Source organism: Salvia splendens, unplaced genomic scaffold, assembly GCF_004379255.2.
Source record: "Salvia splendens isolate huo1 unplaced genomic scaffold, SspV2 ctg1101, whole genome shotgun sequence".
Taxonomy (NCBI): Eukaryota; Viridiplantae; Streptophyta; class Magnoliopsida; order Lamiales; family Lamiaceae; genus Salvia; species Salvia splendens.
In genome coordinates, this window is record NW_024598648.1 from 1 (window position 1) to 21,755 (window position 21,755).

The following is a 21,755-nucleotide window of genomic DNA, read 5'->3' on the forward strand; positions in this document are numbered from 1 at the left end:
ATGAAATATGAATCATATTTTTGCATTTATAAAATGATGGTTGTATGACAAAACTCGTGCTTTTTGTGCTTTCTCATAGGAAGTTGTCGATCCATTCTAGTACATCATAAGGCTAATTTACATCTAAATATGTCCTATATGAAGATTTTATTGAATTCAATAACGAGCAAATATGGAACGCTATCTTGGTTCAATGTGAGTGTCATTTAATACAGGGATGATAAAATTATTAGTACTCCGTACTAATTTGATACTTATATCCCCACATCGATATTAGATGACTAAGTACCAAACATGAACTTTAGATTCAGCACAAATTTTAATGCATTATTGGTAAAGAGAGAGATAGAGAAATTTTTTTAAGTATTGTTAGTGGAGAATAGTCTCATCTCATTAGAGAGAAGATGGTTTCCAAAGTTAGAATGTTTATACTATTTGGGGACGGACGAAAAAAGAAATAGAGCATACTCTGTATAGACGAATGAAGTATATTTTAAGGATAAATTAATTTTTACTCTCTCAACACTATCGTCGTTGCACCTTAAATCCACCCTCTGGCCGCCGCTTATTTATCTCTAATTTTTTATTTTTTTAAAAAAATAAACTCTTATATGAATGAAGAAATTACAAATAGACTCCTATAAAAAGGAGAAAATTATAACTGATGTCAAGAGGGCTCGAACTCAGCACCTCATACAATAATACAATAATGTATAAGCTCCTTGCTGTTAGGACAGAGGCGCGGTGCACCTTAAATCCACCCTCCTGCCGCTCTCGGCCGCCATCGAGTCCACCAAATCACCCCAAATTCTTCATTCCTCCTAATGCCCTTCGGTCCACCTCACCCCTCCTCCCTTACATACCAAGCTCGTCACTCACAACCCTGACAACCCCGCCAAAACTTGCCGGAGTCCATGCAATTTTCGTCCTCTTCAACTCCCACACCGGCCAGCCCCTCGCCTCCATGGATTATCACCGTAAATTATAGAAATTTTCATTAACGAGATAATAAAGTTGGGAATATGAAATCATCCACAACCTATGAGACATTAATTAGTCATTATTATACTCCTACTCCCTGTTATGTGCTTTTACTATTTAGAAGCCTTGAACACTACATTTTCCAACTTTTAATAGTATTAAACATTTTTTATTAATTTTGTATTTATAACTTCAAATCACAATAATTTAGAAATAAAAAACTATTATGTTTTAGAAATTATGTACTCCAAGAGTACATAATTTATATTCCATAAAATAAAATTTATATAACTAAACACTAAAATAAAATAAACAAAAATTTGATTGTTATCATGTTATTATAAAAATAATCATTCGTCCTAATTAAACAAAAACTTGATTGTTATCAAGTAAATTGGATCATTTTTTAACTAAAATAAAATATGTAATCACTTTTATTTATTTATTTTCTATACTTTATTTTTTCATTTTATTTTCAATTACTTTATTTTAGATATTTTCATTCAAAAAAATACCCTAACTCAATTGGAATGAAGGGAATAGTATAGTGTCGGTAAGAGTGTCCACAATGGTTAGGCGCGGCTTCGCGGCGATCTCGGGGCGGTCCATAGTAGAGGAGATGTCCGCCCCCCGGGTGGACGAGGAGATGGGGGCGGTAGGCGGCGGACGGGCATTCGGCGAGTTTGGGGCAAGGACGCGGCAAACTCCGGGGCGGACGCGGCGAATAGGCGAGGCTGCTATAGTGCAGCGGTGTCCGGCGCGGCGGGGGTCGGCGAATTTTTTATTTTTTTTAATTCAATTAAATTAAAAAATGCAGATCAGATCTGAAGCCGCGAGGAAGAAGATACTCGCGAGGAAGAAGATCACTCCAATTTATGATTAATTTGGTCAATTGCATTGGGCTTATATGAATTGCATTGGGCTTTTTTAAATGGGTTTTGATTAATTTGATCAAGTCACTCCAATTAAAATGATTTGGTCTAACCCATTTAGTACTATTTAAAAAGCTAATAAACAAGATTGGTCTTTGGTTTTAATTTTTTTAATTAAATTATGTGTTTGAGTAATTTTCAGGTCCATAATTTTAATTCTAATTGACTTAAAATATACAAACAATTGATAAAAACATTTTAAAATGAAAATTGATTATAAAATTTGGGGGCTATTAGAAGTGTCCACCATAGTGGGCGGAAACAAAATTTTGGGGCTATGGACAAAAAAACTGGGGCTATAGACAAAAACTGGGGCAGGGCTATTGGGATGTCCGCCTTATTGTGGACACCCTGAGGTAACAGGGTATAGGCTATAGCAGGGCGGGGCCCACTTTGCTTGCACTTCACTTCATCCTTATCCATTTTTTAGATAACACATTACTTTTACTATCACCACGGCATCTCTCATGCACTCATATTTAAATCAATTTTCCTATAATATAGTGGAGTATTAAGGAATCCTTTATGCAACCAAAACTTTTAATAGGACTAAGAAGTTTTATGCAACCAAACCACACCCTCTATTTATATAGTACTAGCCACTAGGACATGCTATGAATGTTGGCACCTTTAGTAGGAGTACTAGTCACGTCGGCCTCAGCCACAGCGCAGCCTCAACAAGGTCTATATATACCAAGCCCTTCAACATCAAAGGTACTACTAGTACTAGTATAACAACATGTACATTGTAGTACTAGTATATTGAGTTTCGTTTGTGTGATTATATATGTGCTCTCATTTTTCATTCTTCTTTTAATTTTGGGATACAATGAGAGGAGATCAGATATTTTAGGAAGGACAACATGTGGCGGAGCGTCTTCCATCCCGGCGGCACCAACACCGTTTATGACTGGTGCGTCATTTTAATATTTCTGGCTCGCTCGATGATTGTATGTGGAGCATTATTTTTCACCTATAATTTTTTTTAAAGATACAATAAGTTCGAGTATAGGGTTTTGATTTTATGATGTGAAGTAATATTCCTGAATTAATCAAGCTGATTAAGATAATTAATCCCAGGCTTTACAGTGAGGAGACGAGGAGCAAGCACCACAAGAAAAAGAAAATGTGAGCAAGCACCACAAGAAAATGCCTGTAATTAGTGCATGTTTTGAGTGGTGAAAGAAAAGAACCACTATATAAGTACTAGTATTAGTTAATTATGTTGTGATGTACATCTGGATTTTCTAAATTTCTGTGTCACGTAATTGGTTTTAATTTTTCAAGATCACACGGTATATTTTATAACCATTACGTGTGTGTATTGATGTGGGATTTTACATAACATGTGAACCTAATTTTACGCAAACAAAGTTAAAAGTAGTTGTCAAATCAAGATTTAGAAGAAAAGGGTAACTGAGTTCAGGGACGGATGTCCCGGAGGACATCCCGACGGACTTTCCAAAAACACCTCCTGCCACGTCATAAGGACATCCCATTGTACAATGACGGACATCCCCAAGGACATCCCAACAGACATCCACAATAATAAAAATTCACAAATTCACCAAATTAAACAATTTACGAAATTAAAATTTTGACACTAATACAGACGGAGAAAGTGCAATGATAATTTCATTAAATAAAAAAAGTACATTTCAACAAAAAAAAGTCTAAACAAATTACATTCTAAATATCAACAACGACCCCTCCGCGTCCATAGCTCTTCAATTATATCGTTATGGAGTCGAATATGGGCTTGTCGTTTGCGCATGTCGACAAATGCACGGACTAGATCAGCCTCTTCATGGGGTATCCCCATACGTACATTGGCAGTGGCCACGCCGTGGCTTGGACTGGTAGCATCAACATCATCATTGGCTCAATCAGTGAGTGCTGGACCTTCATCTTCGACAATCATGTTGTGCATGATAATACATGCGTACATGATATCAGCGATGCTGTCAATATACCACAGTCGTGATGGACCCTTCACCACCGCCCATCGAGCCTGGAGCACACCAAATGTCCGCTCCACATCCTTGCGCACTGCCTCCTGACGACCCACAAAATAGATCTTCTTTTCTTCTGTTGCGCATCTGATCTTCTTCACAAAGACGGGTCGCATAGGGTATATCTCATCCGCCAAATAATAGCTCATATTGTGCTGGTTGCCGTTGGCGACGAAACTGACGGCCAGACCAACACCCATGCACTAGTCGTTGAAAAGAGCGATGACTGGAGGACATTGATGTCGTTGTTCGACCGGCTACTCCAAAATACGCATGTCAAATCCACAGCCGGTAGTCAGCTACCGCTTCAAGGATCATCGTGGGATTCTTGCCCTTGAAACCGGTAGTGTACACCCCTTTCCAGGCGGCGGGGCAGTTCTACCACTCCCAATGCATACAATCTATGCTGCCCAATATTCTCGGAAACCCGTGCTGACTCCCGTGCATATCCATCAGAGCGTGACAATCTTCGGGGATAAGCTTCCGAAGATACCTATCCCCGAATATCTCCCTAACGCCCTCACAAAAATACTTCAGACAATCGCGGGCAGTCGTCTCGCCGATGTGGAGGTACTCATCGAACATGTCGGTCGCACCTCCGTATGCCAGCTGCCTGATTGCGGCAGTGCACTTATGTATGGGCTTGTGGCCGAGTTTACCAACCACATCCTCCATCATCCTGAAATACTCGTATCGACGCTCTAAAGCTCACACGATACGCAGAAATAGCGAACGATGCATCATAAAACGTCACCGGAACATGTTCTCCCCAAACCGCAGCTCTGGAGCGAAGTAGTCCTCATACAACCGACGGTGTGCAGCGATGTGGTCCCGGGGTACTATAGTTCGACGATGGATGGGTCGAGGTACCGTCGGCTGCTGCAAGGTCGCTTGTATCGCGCGATTTATCTCCCTGGACGTAACGGCCCGCAACTGTTCTCTAATTCGCCGACGTACGTCATCAGAAATTCCACCACTGCCACCCGCACTACTACCACTACCACTACCACTACCACTACCACTAGCCATTCTGGATATATAAAAGAAACGTAGAGAGAGAAAAACTCGTTAAAACAAGTGGTGCGAATGAAATGAAGTTCAACGAGCCGTATATATAGAGTTTTTTTTATATAAAAAAAAAGAAAAATCGGGACGTCCACCGGGAACCCGCAATGGCGCACGTCACGACGGACGTCGTCGGAAAGTCGCAGATCTACGGTGTCCGCAGCGGACGTTCGCATCCGTCCCTCCCACGCCTAATGGCGGACGTCTCGCACGCCGGTCAGACGTCCGCGGGGACAGCCGCCATTAATGACTTTGGATTAGAGAAATCAAGTGATGGGCCATATAAGTAAATTCATAGTTACCTAAAATAAAAGTAAATGCGTAATATGGCTTGTGCAATTTCATCCTATCAGTGATAGTGTGCCTTAAAGGGATGAAGATTCTACACTCACATTTTAATAAATTATGGAGTACTGTGTTTTTGAATAAAATTATAGTTAGGCTATGGAATCAAACTTATCTCTTAATCCGTTATTAGTTTGGAGTCTAAGTTATATCGTCGTTCATTAGATACTTCTATCAAATATGCTATATACTCTCCATTATTTAATGCAAAAAAAAGTACTAGGAGTATTAAAATATGAGAGATGACAGAGAAAGCCTATTGACAGCAGACAAGAAGATAAGGTTAAACTCAATTTAATTGATCAAACCTTGAATTGTATGAATTCACGGAACATATATGACACCATACTATCGACGTGGCTTAAAACTCCGTATATTTTTATATATGGACAAATATAATTGAAATGAGGTTTAAAGTTAGGACTGACATTATTCCCCCAGTTCATGTTAATAAAACATGTCACTGCTTATAATTTGATGTTGGACTTTTCACTGCTTCTATGGATTCTTCAATTTTTCAAATTTTCAATTTTTAGAGTATGCGCAGCGGTGGACGGACGGCGTTCGTCCGTGCCGCTGACACGGACAAGCTCCACCGCCGCTGCGCTCGCGCCGCTGGCACGGCGCTGCGAAGAGCACGTCCGTGCCAGCGAGCAGGCGACGTGGCGGCACGCGATTAGGCAACGGCATAGCCGTTGCCTTTGAAATTTTTTATTAAAGATCGATTTTTAATTAAAAAAAATAAATAAAATTTTCACTTCCCAGAAAAAATATATCCGTTTATTACTGTTTTTTACAACTTTTTATTTATTTTTTCCCCAAAAATACACATTTTCATCAATAAATACCCCCATTTTCACACCCAAAAATTCACACCAAACTACACAATTCTCATCTTCATTCTCCCATATCCATTCTCAATCTTTCTTCCACTCCTACACCATAACAATGTCCTGCCACGGCGATAACCCCCGGGCTCCAGTTGGAACCTCGAATGGTTCGGTTCACCACCGTTTCCTAGTCCGGAAACGAAATACTCGGCCCCTCCTCAATTATGTAATTTTTAATTTTTAGGATTTTAATTATGTCTTTTGATTTTATTTGTAATATTTATTGTGGTTTTTTAATGAATTTTAAATTGAATTGTGCTCGTCCTTGCGGAAGAGCACAGCTGTGGGTGTTGTGCTCTTGCCAGAGAGCAGGCAGGAATAGTGGCGACGGGCCAACAACCGTGCTCGCTGGCAAGAGCACGGTTGTGGATGCTCTTAGAGTTCACGTTATATTAGTATAAGTAAGCTCGGACTGTAGACAGTCACTAAACAATAGGAGTACAATAATAAAATGGCACAATGTATAAAAACTCAATTAAACCTACAAAAGGTTTCATGACTCAATTAAGATTTAAAAAAATGTGATGTTCAACGAGTATGATTCTTATATTAGCAAGTGTGATGATGAATCGGAAAACTGAAATAAAAAACTACTCCCATTAATAAAGATTAGCTCTATTTATCCCAAGATCGATTTCCAACTTCAACAAATGCTGTGTTCAGGAATGTCACGAAAACTTCATTTCATAAGATTATTTATTAGAATTTCATTTCATAAGAACAATGATTATGCAAACATCAGCAGTTGATGATTGTATAACTTCATTACAAGCAAACATTACCAAATTTTTCTAAGGTGAAACTAAGTTTAGATGCGATGCAAACAAGTGAGGTTTCATTAGTGTTGTGAGAAGCTCGAAAAGAAAAAGGGATGCTTAGCATATAAAAAGATCATGCATAAATTTAACTTAATAAGTGTAAGGCAGACGTATGATTTATATGTGTGACTATTTCGCCACCATATCTACTCCCTAGCTAGTAGGAGTATCTAATTGCTTATATATGGTAACTCTTTACTTGTGAAACCCCTTGAGTTGAACAGCAATACACATACTATTATATTGAGAAAAAACTGCAGGAAACGTACTTCCTGTATTGTACTGGCACGAGACGACCAGTTTAAGTTATCATCAGTTTCCTTCGTTTTTCGCCTTTGGCCAGTATGCAAAAACTTGTATGTACATATAGAAGTTAAGAGTCATTAATAAACCATGTCAATCAGAATACTTATTAGTATCTTGGAATTAGAGGGTATTTTGGTAGATTCCATATGCTATTTGGATTGTATGTTGTATGCAGCCAGTATAACTATATATGGTCACTAAAACAAGATATCAAATTACAAATTTGCTCGTAATTGACTAAGCAACCATCTACTCAGAAACTTGCTTCCCACTTCCCAGGAACACCAAGGCGAAAAGCAAGAAAATAAGTAAAAAGGAGATGGAGAGAGATTTCATTGACCAATCTATTGGGGAGTTAGATATTTGTAAAGATTTCTGTATGAGACGAGGGGCGGGTCTTACCAATGGTGCTGTGTAAACCTGGCATTAATTTCCTCCAAGCTTTGCTGCTCATCCAACAAATGCAACTCATTCTGGATAGGATCTAAGACACCAGATTCTTTTGGGAGAATCTTTATTATTAGCATCTCAATTTCACTAGCTTCCAAGGATGTCTGCATAGCAACATACTGCAGGAGATGTGGTTTTGAAACTATTCAGAATCTTCATTATGGCCCAAATGGCTGAATGAAAGATAAAGAATGAGACATTGAGTCTGAACCTGGCATAAGTGTCTCACTGATGATGTGGGGCTGCAGCAGAGATAAGGTCGCTTCAAGCTGGGTATCTTCTCATGTAATGAGACAATCATGAGACAAATTTTCAACTGAAACTTTGTTAGGAATAAGTTGCAAGTCCCTATGATTAAGAATATACACCCCCACCCCCAAACAAAGAAAAACAAAGGTTAAAACTTATAGACTCAATTTCCAAGATATATGAGGAGAAACATGTAGTATTACCACTTCATCGCTTTCATGTAAAGATTTGAGACGATTAGTCAGCTTTGACAACCGGCTACCCCTAGTCACCCTACCATTTTTCCAATTCAGGCCACCATGTCGAGTATTACTGCGATTGCGACCTCTTCCCCAGGGAAGAAGTTCTTCTGTACTTGCTGTACTTGCTAGAGGTGTAGAAGATGCACAAAGTATTCCTCAGGTTGCTTTCTGAATCATCAGCATCATCTGCACTAGCCCCTGGTCATGGCTTTGAAGTCCGAGCTCCTCCCCATCTTTTGTATCTCTTTGCTTTGGGTTCAGAGTGCTCGTCAGTTGATGATGAGTCTTTACTCTCATCATGCCCATTAATACCTTCCTCTTCGTCAGATCCATGGCGTTCAGCAGCACGGTTTCTCCGATCTCTCAAATTTCGATAATTGCCCTGCGTCCTGACAAATGTTGAAGATGTAGTCCCAGAGCTTCAGCTTGACGGCGGAAAGTCTGTGCAATTGAAGCTTGGATCTGTTGTAAAACAGAAAGTTTAGGCTAGTTTCAATTTTGCACCAGGCAATTTCAAGAAAAAAATGCTTTGTAAGGCAACATCATGAGGCATCCTAATGATGCGGACAACCAAGATAGAAGGTTCATTCAGGCACTTTTCCAGTGATAACTTCATAAAAAAGACAAGCCACAAATTATTCCACATTGGACCTCACAGCCCAATGAGAGAATGATGTATCTTAAACCTAAATGAACTAAATTCCTTCATACATGCATGCTTGAAGTCTGACACTAAAACCTTCATCTGTTCACCTGCTTATTGCGAGCTCTCTCCTCTTCAGGGAAAGCCAATTCCTGTTGTGAATTGAATCAGTTGGTGAGAAAGCAAAAATGTAAATTTTAGAGTTTCCACAAGAAGAGTGGATAATTTTTTTTCCCATACCTCTTCCTCATACTCATTGATATCTGGATAAAGAGCTGCAATCAGGGCATCATAATTTGGATCATCTCTCAGAGAACGTCGACTAGCACAATGAGTCCGGCAAGCAGGACATTCATTGTTGCTGTAGAGAGATCAATGTTATAGAAAAACTGCAAGAACACTTCCCAGGTATCAAATGAAAAGAAGCACAAGAAAGTACCCAAGTCGCATGGATTTGTCAGGCCATCCACAATAGGAATAGCCCAGCAATAGCCCAGCCATAGCCCAGCCACTGCCACATCATCAGCACTAAAAATCCTCCTGCCACATCATCAAAACAAGCAATTAGCCCAGCAATAGCTCAGTCATAGCCCAGCCACATACTATCCACATCACTATTAACAAATATATACAAAATGAAATAATTAAAAATCACACAATATACGGAATTAAATTTACGACACAAAAACGAGAAAATTCACTAATATTAATAAAATATAAAAAGTACATTAATTAAAAAAAATTACATAATTAAAAAAAACTAATGGCTGTCAATCCTCCGTGCCCATAACTCTTCAATTAAATCCTTTTGGAGTCGAATATGAGCCGCCGTTTGGCGCATGTCGGCGTGTGCTTGTAAGAGGCCGGCTTCATCGTGAGGTACCCCACTCCGTACGTTGGGGGCGGCCACGCCGTGGCTTGGACCGGCTTCATTATCGTCGTTGACCCAATTGGTCAGTTCGCCACCTTCATCTTCGACAATCATGTTGTGCATGATAATACATGCGTACATGATATCAGCAATGCATTGGACATCCCACAAACGCGTTGGACCCTTAATTGCCGCCCATCGAGACTGGAGCACACCAAATGCGCGCTCCACGTCCTTGCGCGCCGACTCCTGCCGTGCCGCAAAGTAGGCCTTCTTCGCATCTCCTGGGCATCGGATCGTCTTCACAAAGACGGGCCACCTAGGGTATATCCCATCCGCCAAGTAGTAGCCCAAAATACGCGTGCCAAATCCAAAGCCGGTAATCAGCTACGGCCTCCAGGATCATCGTGGGATTCTTTCCCTTGTAGCCGGACGTGTAGAACCCCTTCCAGGCTGCGGGACAGTTCTTCCAGTCCCAATGCATACAATCTATGAAAATGAAATAATTAAGATAGAGAGAGTACTCGTTAAAACAAGTCGTGCGAATGAAAATGACGAACAAAGCGCGTATATATAGTGTTTCGAAAAAAAAAATTTATTTTTTCGCGCTAGGCGGTGCGCTGGGCGATCCGGGCGCTGCAATAGCGCCGAACGGACCGCCCAGCCGACCGCCCAGCGCCACATAAACGCCCAGCGCTGCGCGGTTTCTCTCTCCACTCAGCCGCTGGGCGGCTGCAATAGACCGCCCAGCGAACCGCCCAGCGCCGGCGCTCGGCTGGGCGGTCGCTGGGCGCCTATTGTGGATGGTCTCAATGCACTCTCTGCAAAAGCGGTGCAAGCATTCCATGACTGTTCTTGTCTTCCTAATGATGCCTATCAATAAAATGTTTTAAACATCCACGGGACAAGTTGTACACAATAGATCTTAGATTATCTCTACTAAGCTCTCTAGTAACGAAAAAGAAGCATTATGCACGGTAATTAATGATCAATAAGGAGCTGAAAATCTTCATGGTAGTTCTCAACCATTTCCAGTATTCCTGAAGCTTTATCAGATAGTTTGCATAAAAATAACTGTTAGAGATGAGTAGTTCTATTGGATATCTTACGGAAACAAGAAAAAATTGAAGTCTCATCAAAACTTAACAAAAAGGAGTATAAGGTCAAGTTCCAGCATAACGCAGCTCATGAGATACTCCCAAAATTTACAGCCAACTAAAATACCATCAAATCAATATGTAGCAACAAACTATGCATGGTATTGGTACTTTCCTTTGAATCTTTGCATTCTCTCTTTGTTTTGGATTTATTAGCATACTCTTCTTTACTTTACCATTAATGCAGCATACTTTACATCTACAATGACATAAGTGACACTGACACAAACCTTCGTAATTATAATTACGTGCAACTGGGAGATTTTTTTTGCAAGAACTGACCTGGTTGAGTGAAAAAGCAAAAGCATGCATAACTAGCTGTGATGATGTGCATCGAGAAGTGTATGTGCACATTAGTCACATAATAAAGGAAACTTTTAGACAACAGAAATTTTTGATCTCACGGAAGGAGAAGAGTTCAGTGCCACTAAACTGAGCGCATACGGCATAACTTCTAGAAAAATATTCCAAATAATCATATGTTGCTGCCATAATTGCCTATGGGCACTCTAACATAGCTACATATCTGAAGGACCAAATTTAACTCGAAGCACTAACTAACTTTGATCATTTCAGGCATCACAACTGAACCTCAACAAAGCAGAGAAAACAGATGTTTACTTAATTCCGAAACACTAAGATTAAAATACATACCTAAACATATTGGGCACTGGACTTCTTTCCGCACTTCAGCCAGTTTCAGGACAATAAATCTGAGGTTCAACAACATAACATATTGGGAGATTCTTTATCAATGGAGTAATATATAACGTACAAACTGTATCTTTGCACCAAGACTACGTGCAATCTAAAATAAGAATTGTAGTCATGACATGGCCATTCAGAAAATCAACTGTTACTATGCCATATTCAAATCTAACAGCAAAATCACAAAAGCCACATAAGGTTGGGAACCCAAAACACAAAATCCATTACAGCAAAGGAAAAACACTAATAATTTTAACACAATTTCCATAAACATAAGTACTAACATGAATTTAGAAAGCTATAGACCATATCAATCTCCAGTAAATTAACTTAAATGTACAGAGATCATAGAGAACACCGAAGCAAAATTACCATTTCCAATTAAAACACCCTCGGAACTCAACCACACCACAAATATCCCAAGTCGCATCACCTCCAAGCAGATCATGCATGATTTCACGTGCCATATTCAATCACTCAAAAGAAAAATCACATCGCAGTAGCTAAACTAAATAAAAAATCAAGGATAAAAAAACATCTAAAATATTGAAAAGGAAGAACCTAAAAGAAAAATCCCAGAGATCCTCTTCAAAAAGACCTAATTCAGGACATTCTACCACAATCCTAAGCAGCCAGTCAGCCAGATCTCAAGCTACAACCACACATCTAACACAACAAACATATCTCACATCCCCACGAAAAACCGTAATGTCAAACAAACATGTAAGCCTTAGTGTTCATGCGTGATTGTTCGCGCACATGTATAAAAGAGACACAGATGCATTACTCTTCTTTCTCTCCGCTGCTGGCGGAATCTGAGAACCGAACACAAAAAAAAATCGAAATAAGCTAACCAAACAACAAACGGCAAGGAAATCGGAAACAGAAAATACAGAATAAAACTCGAATATAATGCATGTTCTTTACGTGAACACACAGCACGATCAAGAGTGCACCTGAGGCGTCTTCGTTTAGTTCGCGGATGTGATTCTCGCTGCCTTGCTGCGAATCGTAATCATTCTCTGCATCGGGCGGCGGCGGAGGAGTGCTAATGTCGCGCGGCTGTTTCTGCGCAGGCATTAGGTCGCAGAGATAACGGCGGTGGAGACGAATTCAATGAAGAGAGGGACGAAAATTTGAGTCTTCTTTGTAGAAATAGAATACATCAGTTTTTTTATATGAGCTGCATACCGTTTTACTTTTACCTGTGAGAATTGGGGTTCTTCGCCTCCGGTTCGATTCTGTCCTGTTTCTACAATTTTACTAAATGTTCCAGCCCATTCTCACATGATTTGTCTAAGACAAAAAAATTATAATCAGATTTATACAACTTTCATCCAAGATTATATTGATTTGGTCACAAAAATTAGTTTATTTAATTATTGGTAATCTGCCATATTTTTCTTTTTTCTTATTAAATTTTTTATGATATACGCAGTACTATTAGACTAATAGTATTAGTCATTGACAAAGCAAGAATTTTGAGAATTAAGAAGTCCAAGTTTCTATAAGTTTGTGAGCGGTTGGTTCAAGCAGCTAAAAATTCAATGATGTCAAAAGAATGAACAATATTGAAAAACGACAGTAACAACGTCAAAGATTTTATTAATAACACTCTTATTCAACAAGTATTTTAGTGTCAAATTGAGTACTACATATAACATCTTTATTTTTTCCACACATTTACTGTTACCTTTAATTAGAGAATTTCACTATAAAATTCAATGAAAGAAAAATTATAAATTGGATCAATATAAACAACGAGTAATATTAGAAAGTTAGGAGCAGTGTTGTTAAAATCACGCCCCGAGAGCGCTTGGGTCGCGGGTCGCAAGGGTCGAGACCGACGTCGCCCCATTGTGGGTGGGTGGGTCGAGATTCAGGGGTCGCCGTCGGGGCGGCTGAGGCGGCTGGGTCGAGCGGCTGGGGCGAGCGGCTGGGTCGAGCGGCTGGAAGAAGAAGATCCTCGGCCATGGCTGCTCAGAAATGGGTCTGTGACTCTGTGAGAATGAAGAGAGAAGAAGGGATGGGAATGAAGAGAAGAAGGGGGGTTTACCGAGACAAGAAATTTTAAAAGTAAAGTAGGCTGAAGCTATAGCTAGGGCTTCTAGGACCTATAAAAGTTAATAATCATTTTCTTCCACCTTCATTTTTTAATATTAGTATTAATATTGGTTGTCAAGATTCTCTATTCTTTAAATATGATTAGTTCCTATTTAAATAAAAAAATACCTTTAATTACCAATCAAAATTACATTCAAATCTAATTAAATATATTGTGATGTTCTAATTAAATTAAATATATGTTCATTTTTATTTAACTATATAACTAATTTCTTAGAGAATTGCAGCTGCGCTTTATCTATTTGTTTAATTTAAAATTGCATTTTATAAATTACTATATTAATTTGAGAATTATAATTAAATTTATTAATTTTGCATCTAAATAGTTATAAATTTAGGTTTTAATTTGTAATTTATGATTTTTTGAATATGAGTGGAGATTTATTGATTTTCATTATTTATTATTATTATTATTGTTATTATTATTATTATTATTATTATTATTGTTATCTAAAGTCTCTAAAAGATATTAATTTAAGACAATTGTTTCAATTATTTATTGTGTTATGACTTATGAATTGTTTTGATATTTTGATCATTTCTATTTTCCATTTTATTTATATTCACATGAATTGCATCTACATTTATATTATTTGATATATTATAAACATTAGAGCAATATATTTATTTTATTTAATATTAAAAGGCAAAAAAATTAACCTAGCTTTGTGGGTCTCTCGACCCCGTCGACTCGTCGACCCGCGACCCGAATTTTCACCTCATCGACCCGATGCGCCCCGCGACCCTAACAACACTGGTTAGGAGTAGTAAAATTAGCAAATTTTTGCAAGAAAAATTTTAAAAGTTTTAATCGCAAAGAGTGTGAAGCTGAAAATAAAAGGTTATAAGCATGTAAATTGAAAAAAGGATAAATGATCGGAAAAATTATAAACTATTCCCGCAAGTTTGATATTTCCCACAATCTTTAAAATTGGTCGGCTAAATCACTAACTTTAATAATTATGTGAACTTAAATAAAATTAAAGAGGTCAAGATGTGCATGTCGCCACTACACCTCAACTAATTCAATAAAATATACTACTCCATATGTTTCCCTGCAACTAATATCGCTACGTATAAGCACCAAGAACATGGTCAAACCCACATAGGCTAGATACCTACTCAAAATCAATAATATGGCACAAATTTAATGTTACCCATCTCACCTTACGTACATTTTAACTTCACTTTTGTTCTTCACTAAACTATCTAAGCGAAAAACTAATCTTAAACTAACCAGCACAAATATGGAAAGCAATCTACTGTAAATCTCGACAGTTACCATCAATATAAAGCAATCATAAATCAAACATGGATTGAAATATCTAAACCCAGAATATTTAAGCATTAAAACAAACCAACTAAATTGAAGGGAATGTTCGATGAAGAACACTCTAACACCAAATATCTTATCTAGCTAGGAGTGTAAAAGATATCATATAGATCTAGACGTCCATAAAACAAGCAATAAACGAATAAAAATAAATCTTGGTATAAATTTCTTTCAATAAGCAAAATCCACAATGAATGCTAGTAAAATAAAAGAAGAGAGAAGAAAGTGATCCATATCGTAAAAGAAAAAACTGACAGTAATAAGCAGCAGCTCCTGCTCTAGAATCATCATCTATATTATGTCTTATACATTATGATATTACTCATCATCTGTATCAATATTTTCATTATCGGAAAATACGATATCTTCATCCCAAGGGTATCCATCAACATCATCGATGTCTTATACATTATGTCTTATACATTATGATATTAATTCCTAGTCGATAAGGTAGGCATGTTATATAAACTCTTAACTAATTAGCATTCAAACACATAATTTATCATACTTAAAATAGAATTAATCATCAGTCGAAGACATTGAATCATAATGTAACATCAAAGCCACAAAATCACCTCACTTCACAGCAAATTGGGTCGGTGAAGCCGACAAGGCTTCACCCCAAGCCTAACCACCTTCTACACCCTAAAGCGTGCTTCTATAAACAATTTACTCAGTACCATTACCACTATTTGGGTCATGGTACAGAAAAGCATAAAGGAAAAAGATAAAGATGCTAACCTTTGTGATTAACTCTTCTCTCAACCTGGTGCTGTTCTAAAATGTCCCACAATGACTTAGTAAAGGCCTGTTAAATCAAAAAAACCACACACACATATATTAACCAAATACTGAATTTCTAATTTTAGCCTACAAACAATAAAAATAATAACCAGAGTTATAACATTACCAATTAGACAAACTATGAAAGTCTAGAAGTGTCCGACTCTGAATTAATGTCCAATCAATTAAAATGAATTCGTCATTGTGTTGTATAAAATCGTGATCATGGATTATGAATGAATTTGTTATGGAGCATACTTACATTTCTGAATGAGACAAAGAAACTATTTCAAATATTAAATTATTCAAAGTGATATACATTAGTTAAAAGTTATTACCTACTTAGAAGATTGCAGCGGCAGATTGCAATACTACAGCAATTTTTTGAACTCAACTCCCTCATAATATACTCAAGTTCTAATACCTAATCTACTCTTCGGATGGCTTTCTAAATATTACCAAAAACTTCATTCTAGTTAATCAAAAATTGAAATCAGTAACAAACAATAATCCTAATTAAGCAAAAGAGCCAAATAAACATAAATTCCCCATTAGAGTTGATCGAACATAAACTATAACCCTTTTGCCAAGCAATCCAGAATTGGTGCTTCTCTTTGGCCTTATTCAAAATATGAGAGAACACCACACCCACAAGCAAGTAATTGAGCATGCAAAATTTAGATGAGCACTGCGGGATCGAGAGCGATAGAGAGAGGGAGAGAGAAAACCGTGAGAAGAGAAGCAGGGATGGGCAGAAGGCGGCGGCGGCGTCGAGGAGGCAGCGGGAAGTCGAAGCGCCGTGGGAGGAAGGTTTGAGTCGTGCGTCGTGGTGTGTGAGCTGAGTGAATTATATTAGTATTAATTAATAATCTAATTGAGTTCCACTAAAACAATTTATTTGTATCCATCTTATATCACGTTGACCATATCAATAAAAGATTAAAAAAAAGTAATTTTATTTGCAGCTTAAACAAAAACATCCAATAATTAAATGAGATAAAACTAATTAAAACATTATTTTAACTACAAATTGTATATTTATCTTGGATTTCATATGAAAGTTTGTTATAAATTTCCTATGTCACTTCTTTTTATTGCAATTCAATTAACAAAACTAATTCAAAATAATTCAATTAAATTTAAATTTTAGGGATATTACATACATATACACTTTATGGACAGTTATCTTTATTCAGATAACGATAAACGTACATAAAGCATACATAAATAAACGTATTTTTTTCAACATTATACATTGAAAATTAATTTATAAATATGAATTAACATAAAATAAATTATATGCTAATCATTACATAATATTACTTCCGTCCTCAAAGAATATGCACTTTGGGTTCATCACAGGGTTTAATGTAAAATTGATAAAGTAAGAGAGATGTAGAGAGAAAAAGTAATTAAAGTATTGTTAGTAGAGAATAGGTCTCACCTCATTAGAGAGAAAAGACTTTCCAAAATTATAAAGTGCATATTCTTGAAGAACGGAGGGGGTATATTATTATAGTTTAAGAAAATATTAAATTTTAACTTAAATATATACAAATTTAAGAAAAATATATTGTTTTATTTGAAAAATTATACTCCCTCCGTTCTATGATAGTTGAGTCATCTTTCTAATATTCTACCATAGTATTAGAGTCATTTCCCTCTTTAGCAAATAGCAACATCTTTTCCCTCTCCTACTCAATTCAATCTCTTACTTTATTAATATTATCTCTACTTTTCTCTGTACTTTAATATCTCTTCATTTAATATACTTTAATATCTCTTTCTTAATAATCGTGACAAAAAGAAACGCCTCTACTACCTCGAAATGGAGGGAATATATTTATTTTGGATCAAACTCGAAAACTTGTGATAATTTGTTATAAATTTCCTATGTCAATTCTTTTGTATTACTATTAACTAATAACAAAAGTAATTTGTATATAATTCAATTAAATTTAAAATTTAGGGGTATTATGTACGTTTATAGTTTATGTACATTCATCTTTATTTGGATAACGATAAACTTACATAAATTGTACGTACATAATCTAACTTTTTCAACATTCTCCATTGAAAAAAATATTATTTTAATTAAAAATTATATATTTTTTTTGGATCAAACTCGAAATCATGTAAAATTTTGTTATAAATTTCCGATGTTACTTCTTTTGTATTGCTATTAACTAATAACAAAACAAATTCATAAATAATTCAATTAAATTTAAAATTTAGGAGTATTATGCGCGTGTATAGTTTATGTACACTTATCTTTATTCTTAAAGTATTTTCCATTACAATTGTTTTTTTTCAAAACCCTAGCAACGGAATAGTAGCGAACATTCCCTGCTATTAACTACTGACGGGCAGAAATCCGTTGCTAAATATATTTAATTTCATAATTTTTGTTTTTTTGAATAAAAAAAATAATAATAGCAGCGGATATGTCTGCTACTATTTTCTAGCGGATGCGAATCCGTCGCTATATCTATTAAATTTTGTAATTTAGATTTTTATTAATAAAGAAATAAATATTAGTAGCGGATGTGTCTCCCACTAATTTCTAGTGGACACTTATCCGTCACTAAATCCGTCACTAAATATGGCGCACTATTATGCCGCCAAATTTTATTGAATATCCGTTACTAAATCCCTTACTAACGACTGCAACGGATATTCCGTTACAAAATCCGCTACTAATAGTGTCAGATGAATATCCGTTGCTAAATCGCGTGTTTTTGTAGTGAGTCGAGGAGCTCGTAACCAAATATTTGATCCATAAATCTCTCTTCGTGTGCGTCATACCCGTGATTTTAGACATATTTTGTGAAAATTGCATACGAAAAAAAATGAGATTCAAATATATGCATATAATTAAAAAAAATTGCATAATTTAACAAAGTTATAACCATATATAAATATAGAAAAATGATAAGCTACATACCTTATGTGAGCACTTTATATGAGCATTGTAATCGTTTGATGGATGTATAGCTTTGTTTGTTTTGTTTTATATATTTAGTTTGATTGTAATACATTAAAAAATGTCATCGATATTTTTTATTTTACAAAATTCATAAAAATCAAAGCTCGGTTTGTTCATTTATTTGAAAGTTATAAAGAAACGAACAAATTGATCATTGATTTTTATGAATTTTATAAAATCAAAGATGTTAATGCATTTTGTTATATTTATATAACAAAACAAACAACATTAAATGTGTATTAAACAATGATGGTGTTCATATAAGGTACGTAGCGCATATCATATCCATACAAATATATTTATAAAATCAAACGATATTCTACATGTGATAAACCATCATTCTACACTAATACAACAACATTCTTCTGTATAAGTCGTATTGATCTTGTGGAATGCATAATTTGGATGGATGGATGATGATGATAATTGATACGATTACAGAATAAGCTTAACTACTGGAGTATTTAATTTTCGGTGGATTAATTAGTTCGAGATAATTAGCCTAATCCAAGGACATTGCATTAGAGATATAGCTTTAGCTTGACAATTTAGGACATAAAATAATTATCTAGCTTGAAATTTTGCACACAAATTAATCAATCTTGCATTATTCTGCTGGTATTAATTAACTAGACTTTTCTAACATCACAACCCTATAATCTTAATTAAGGCGCGCGGTGATAATATTCAAGACGTAGTTTTTAGGTTTGTTTTTTAGAATCTTATTTCAGCATTTTTGTGCAGCCATATATTACTAATGAGAGGATAGACGTAGGAGCATACTTTTTGTCTCATGGAAAACTCAATTAAATTAAATGGAAAAGGCAATTAAATTAAATTTGTTCTAATTAATGAATAGAAGTTTGTATATTGTTCAAGATGATAATGAAAAATTAATGACATTTCTTTTTCATGGGTAATTAGTCACTTTGTGTGAAGTTGATTTTTAAATCTAATTAAAATGTACATATTGGTCCCTGTTTATTACTTTGAAACATCAAATTATATTAGTAAATAATCAATAGCAAATCAATGTCGTCGAGATGAATAGGCCTATTATATACTCCCCCTTCGTCCCTGAAATTTTCACATCTTTCCATTTCCGTACATCTCACAAAATTTGTCACATTTCACTTTTTACCATTTTTTGTAGTGGACCCCACATTCCACTAACTTATTATCCTATCAACTTTTTCAAACCATTTTCATTACATTTATTAAAACTCGTTCCCGGTCAAACTGTGACAAAATTTGGGGAGATAGAGGTAGTATGATTAAGATGATATGTGTGTGTACTTGATAACAAGATGATATTGTGAATAATAACTTTAAAATGTGTGTGTACTTGATAACAAGATGATATTGTGAAAATTAATTCAAAATGTTAAAACTTATTTGAAAACAAAATTTGATCGACTAGTAGATTTATTAGAACAAATGAGACGTCGGAGTACATTAATTTAGATATTTTTCAATATGAATACTAAATAAAGCAAGTATTTAAGAAGACCAACAATTTTTCAAATCTGCACATCACTATACATAATCAGTTAAACATATTGATCATGTATTTTTTTTCACAAGAACACAAATAAATTTGTATACAAAATCGAAAAAAACTAAACATTCCATGTACTTTTCTTGTGATTATTGAAAAAATAAATAAAATCATTCAGAAGAATCAAACACCGGATTGATTACAGTCGGACCATTGATTTGCACCAAACGAAGAACCCACTCGATCTCCGCCGCCGCCGCCGCTGCTCCACATTCCGGCTGCTGACGCAGCCGAAGAGCTGGTGGCGCCGACGTTGTTCACGCTTGGCGTCCAAGAACTAAAACTCCCCGGCTGAATTAAGTTTTGCTGCGGCGGATAAAAACGCGCCAGCGGCGGAGAGCGTAGACGCGCCGCCGCAGCAGCCGGAGAATTCAACATCCCTTGCAAAAGAGCCATATTCGAACCGAAACGACTTCCTCCGCCCATAGCCGCCGTTCCTTGATTGATTCCAACGGACTGCATTGCAGCCAAGGAAGATAAAAACGAGCCGCCGCCGTAGAAGCCGCCGACCAACGGCTGCGGCGCCACCGGCCGCGTGACGACAGCTGTCGGATTCGGTGCGGCCGGTGGCGGCACGCCTCGAGGCCTCGGAATCAAACCGGTTGAAGGGAGAGGCGGAGGAGAAGAGGGGGATGAAATCCTGGGGCGCTTGCTTTTCCGGTAGCCGCCGCCGATGGGGACGTTCCTTAGGGTTCCGCCGTGAGTCCAATACCTCCGGCAAGATTTGCAATAGTATCTTGGTTGAGAGAGGCTATAGTTGTTGTAGTAACAAAACTTGGTGTTGGTGGAGTCGCACCGCGGGCACCTCGGAGAGGGCTCGAGGGCGTGGGTGGCCGCCTCTGGAAGCTGAACCCGTTGCTCGGGATCTTGTTGATGAATGAGACCCTCTTCATTTCCTGCTCCATCCATGTTTTTTTAGCTTAGAGTTTTTTGTTTTTTTTTGAAAAATAGGGTTGTTTTTGTGGTGTGTGATTATGATTGAAGGGTAAATATGTAGTGTGTTGTTGAATGTATTGGAGTGTACAAGGTTTAAATTGTTTGTGGGTTGATTCACCTTTTTAGTATTATTTCAACGATTGGGATATGATTGTAATCCACAGTATGTAGGGATTATGACAATTAGAAATAAGAGGAAAACAGATATTATGGCATTAAATATGCATAATATATAGGGGTGTTATTTCATTTTTGTAATACTCAACATAAACAATGGCGGTAATTGTAATAATCTGTTGCAATCCCCATGTGAAATTTAATGTTTTCTTGCAATTCTAATATCAAGATCTCTGCAGATTTTGTGTG

General features: G+C 36.7%; 1 protein-coding gene, 1 long non-coding RNA gene and 1 pseudogene across 3 annotated transcripts; 1 reads left to right on the plus strand and 2 right to left on the minus strand.

Annotated features, from left to right (window-relative positions):
* The first annotated feature begins 2,643 nt into the window (after positions 1-2,643).
* Positions 2,644-3,221, plus strand: LOC121788628. Of its 2 annotated transcripts, none has more exons than XR_006047879.1 (2): positions 2,644-2,826; positions 2,994-3,221. It is a non-coding gene; the product is annotated as an uncharacterized LOC121788628 (long non-coding RNA). The 2 variants fall into 2 exon arrangements; XR_006047880.1 differs by having other exon boundaries at positions 3,003-3,221.
* Positions 3,222-7,217: 3,996 nt separating this feature from the next.
* Positions 7,218-16,723, minus strand: LOC121788620 (annotated as a pseudogene).
* Positions 16,724-20,576: 3,853 nt separating this feature from the next.
* LOC121788629 (dof zinc finger protein DOF3.1-like) lies at positions 20,577-21,362 on the minus strand. The gene has a single exon (XM_042187268.1). The coding sequence runs from the start codon at positions 21,360-21,362 to the stop codon at positions 20,577-20,579; it is 786 nt and encodes a 261-aa protein (XP_042043202.1).
* Between the last annotated feature and the right edge of the window lie 393 nt (positions 21,363-21,755).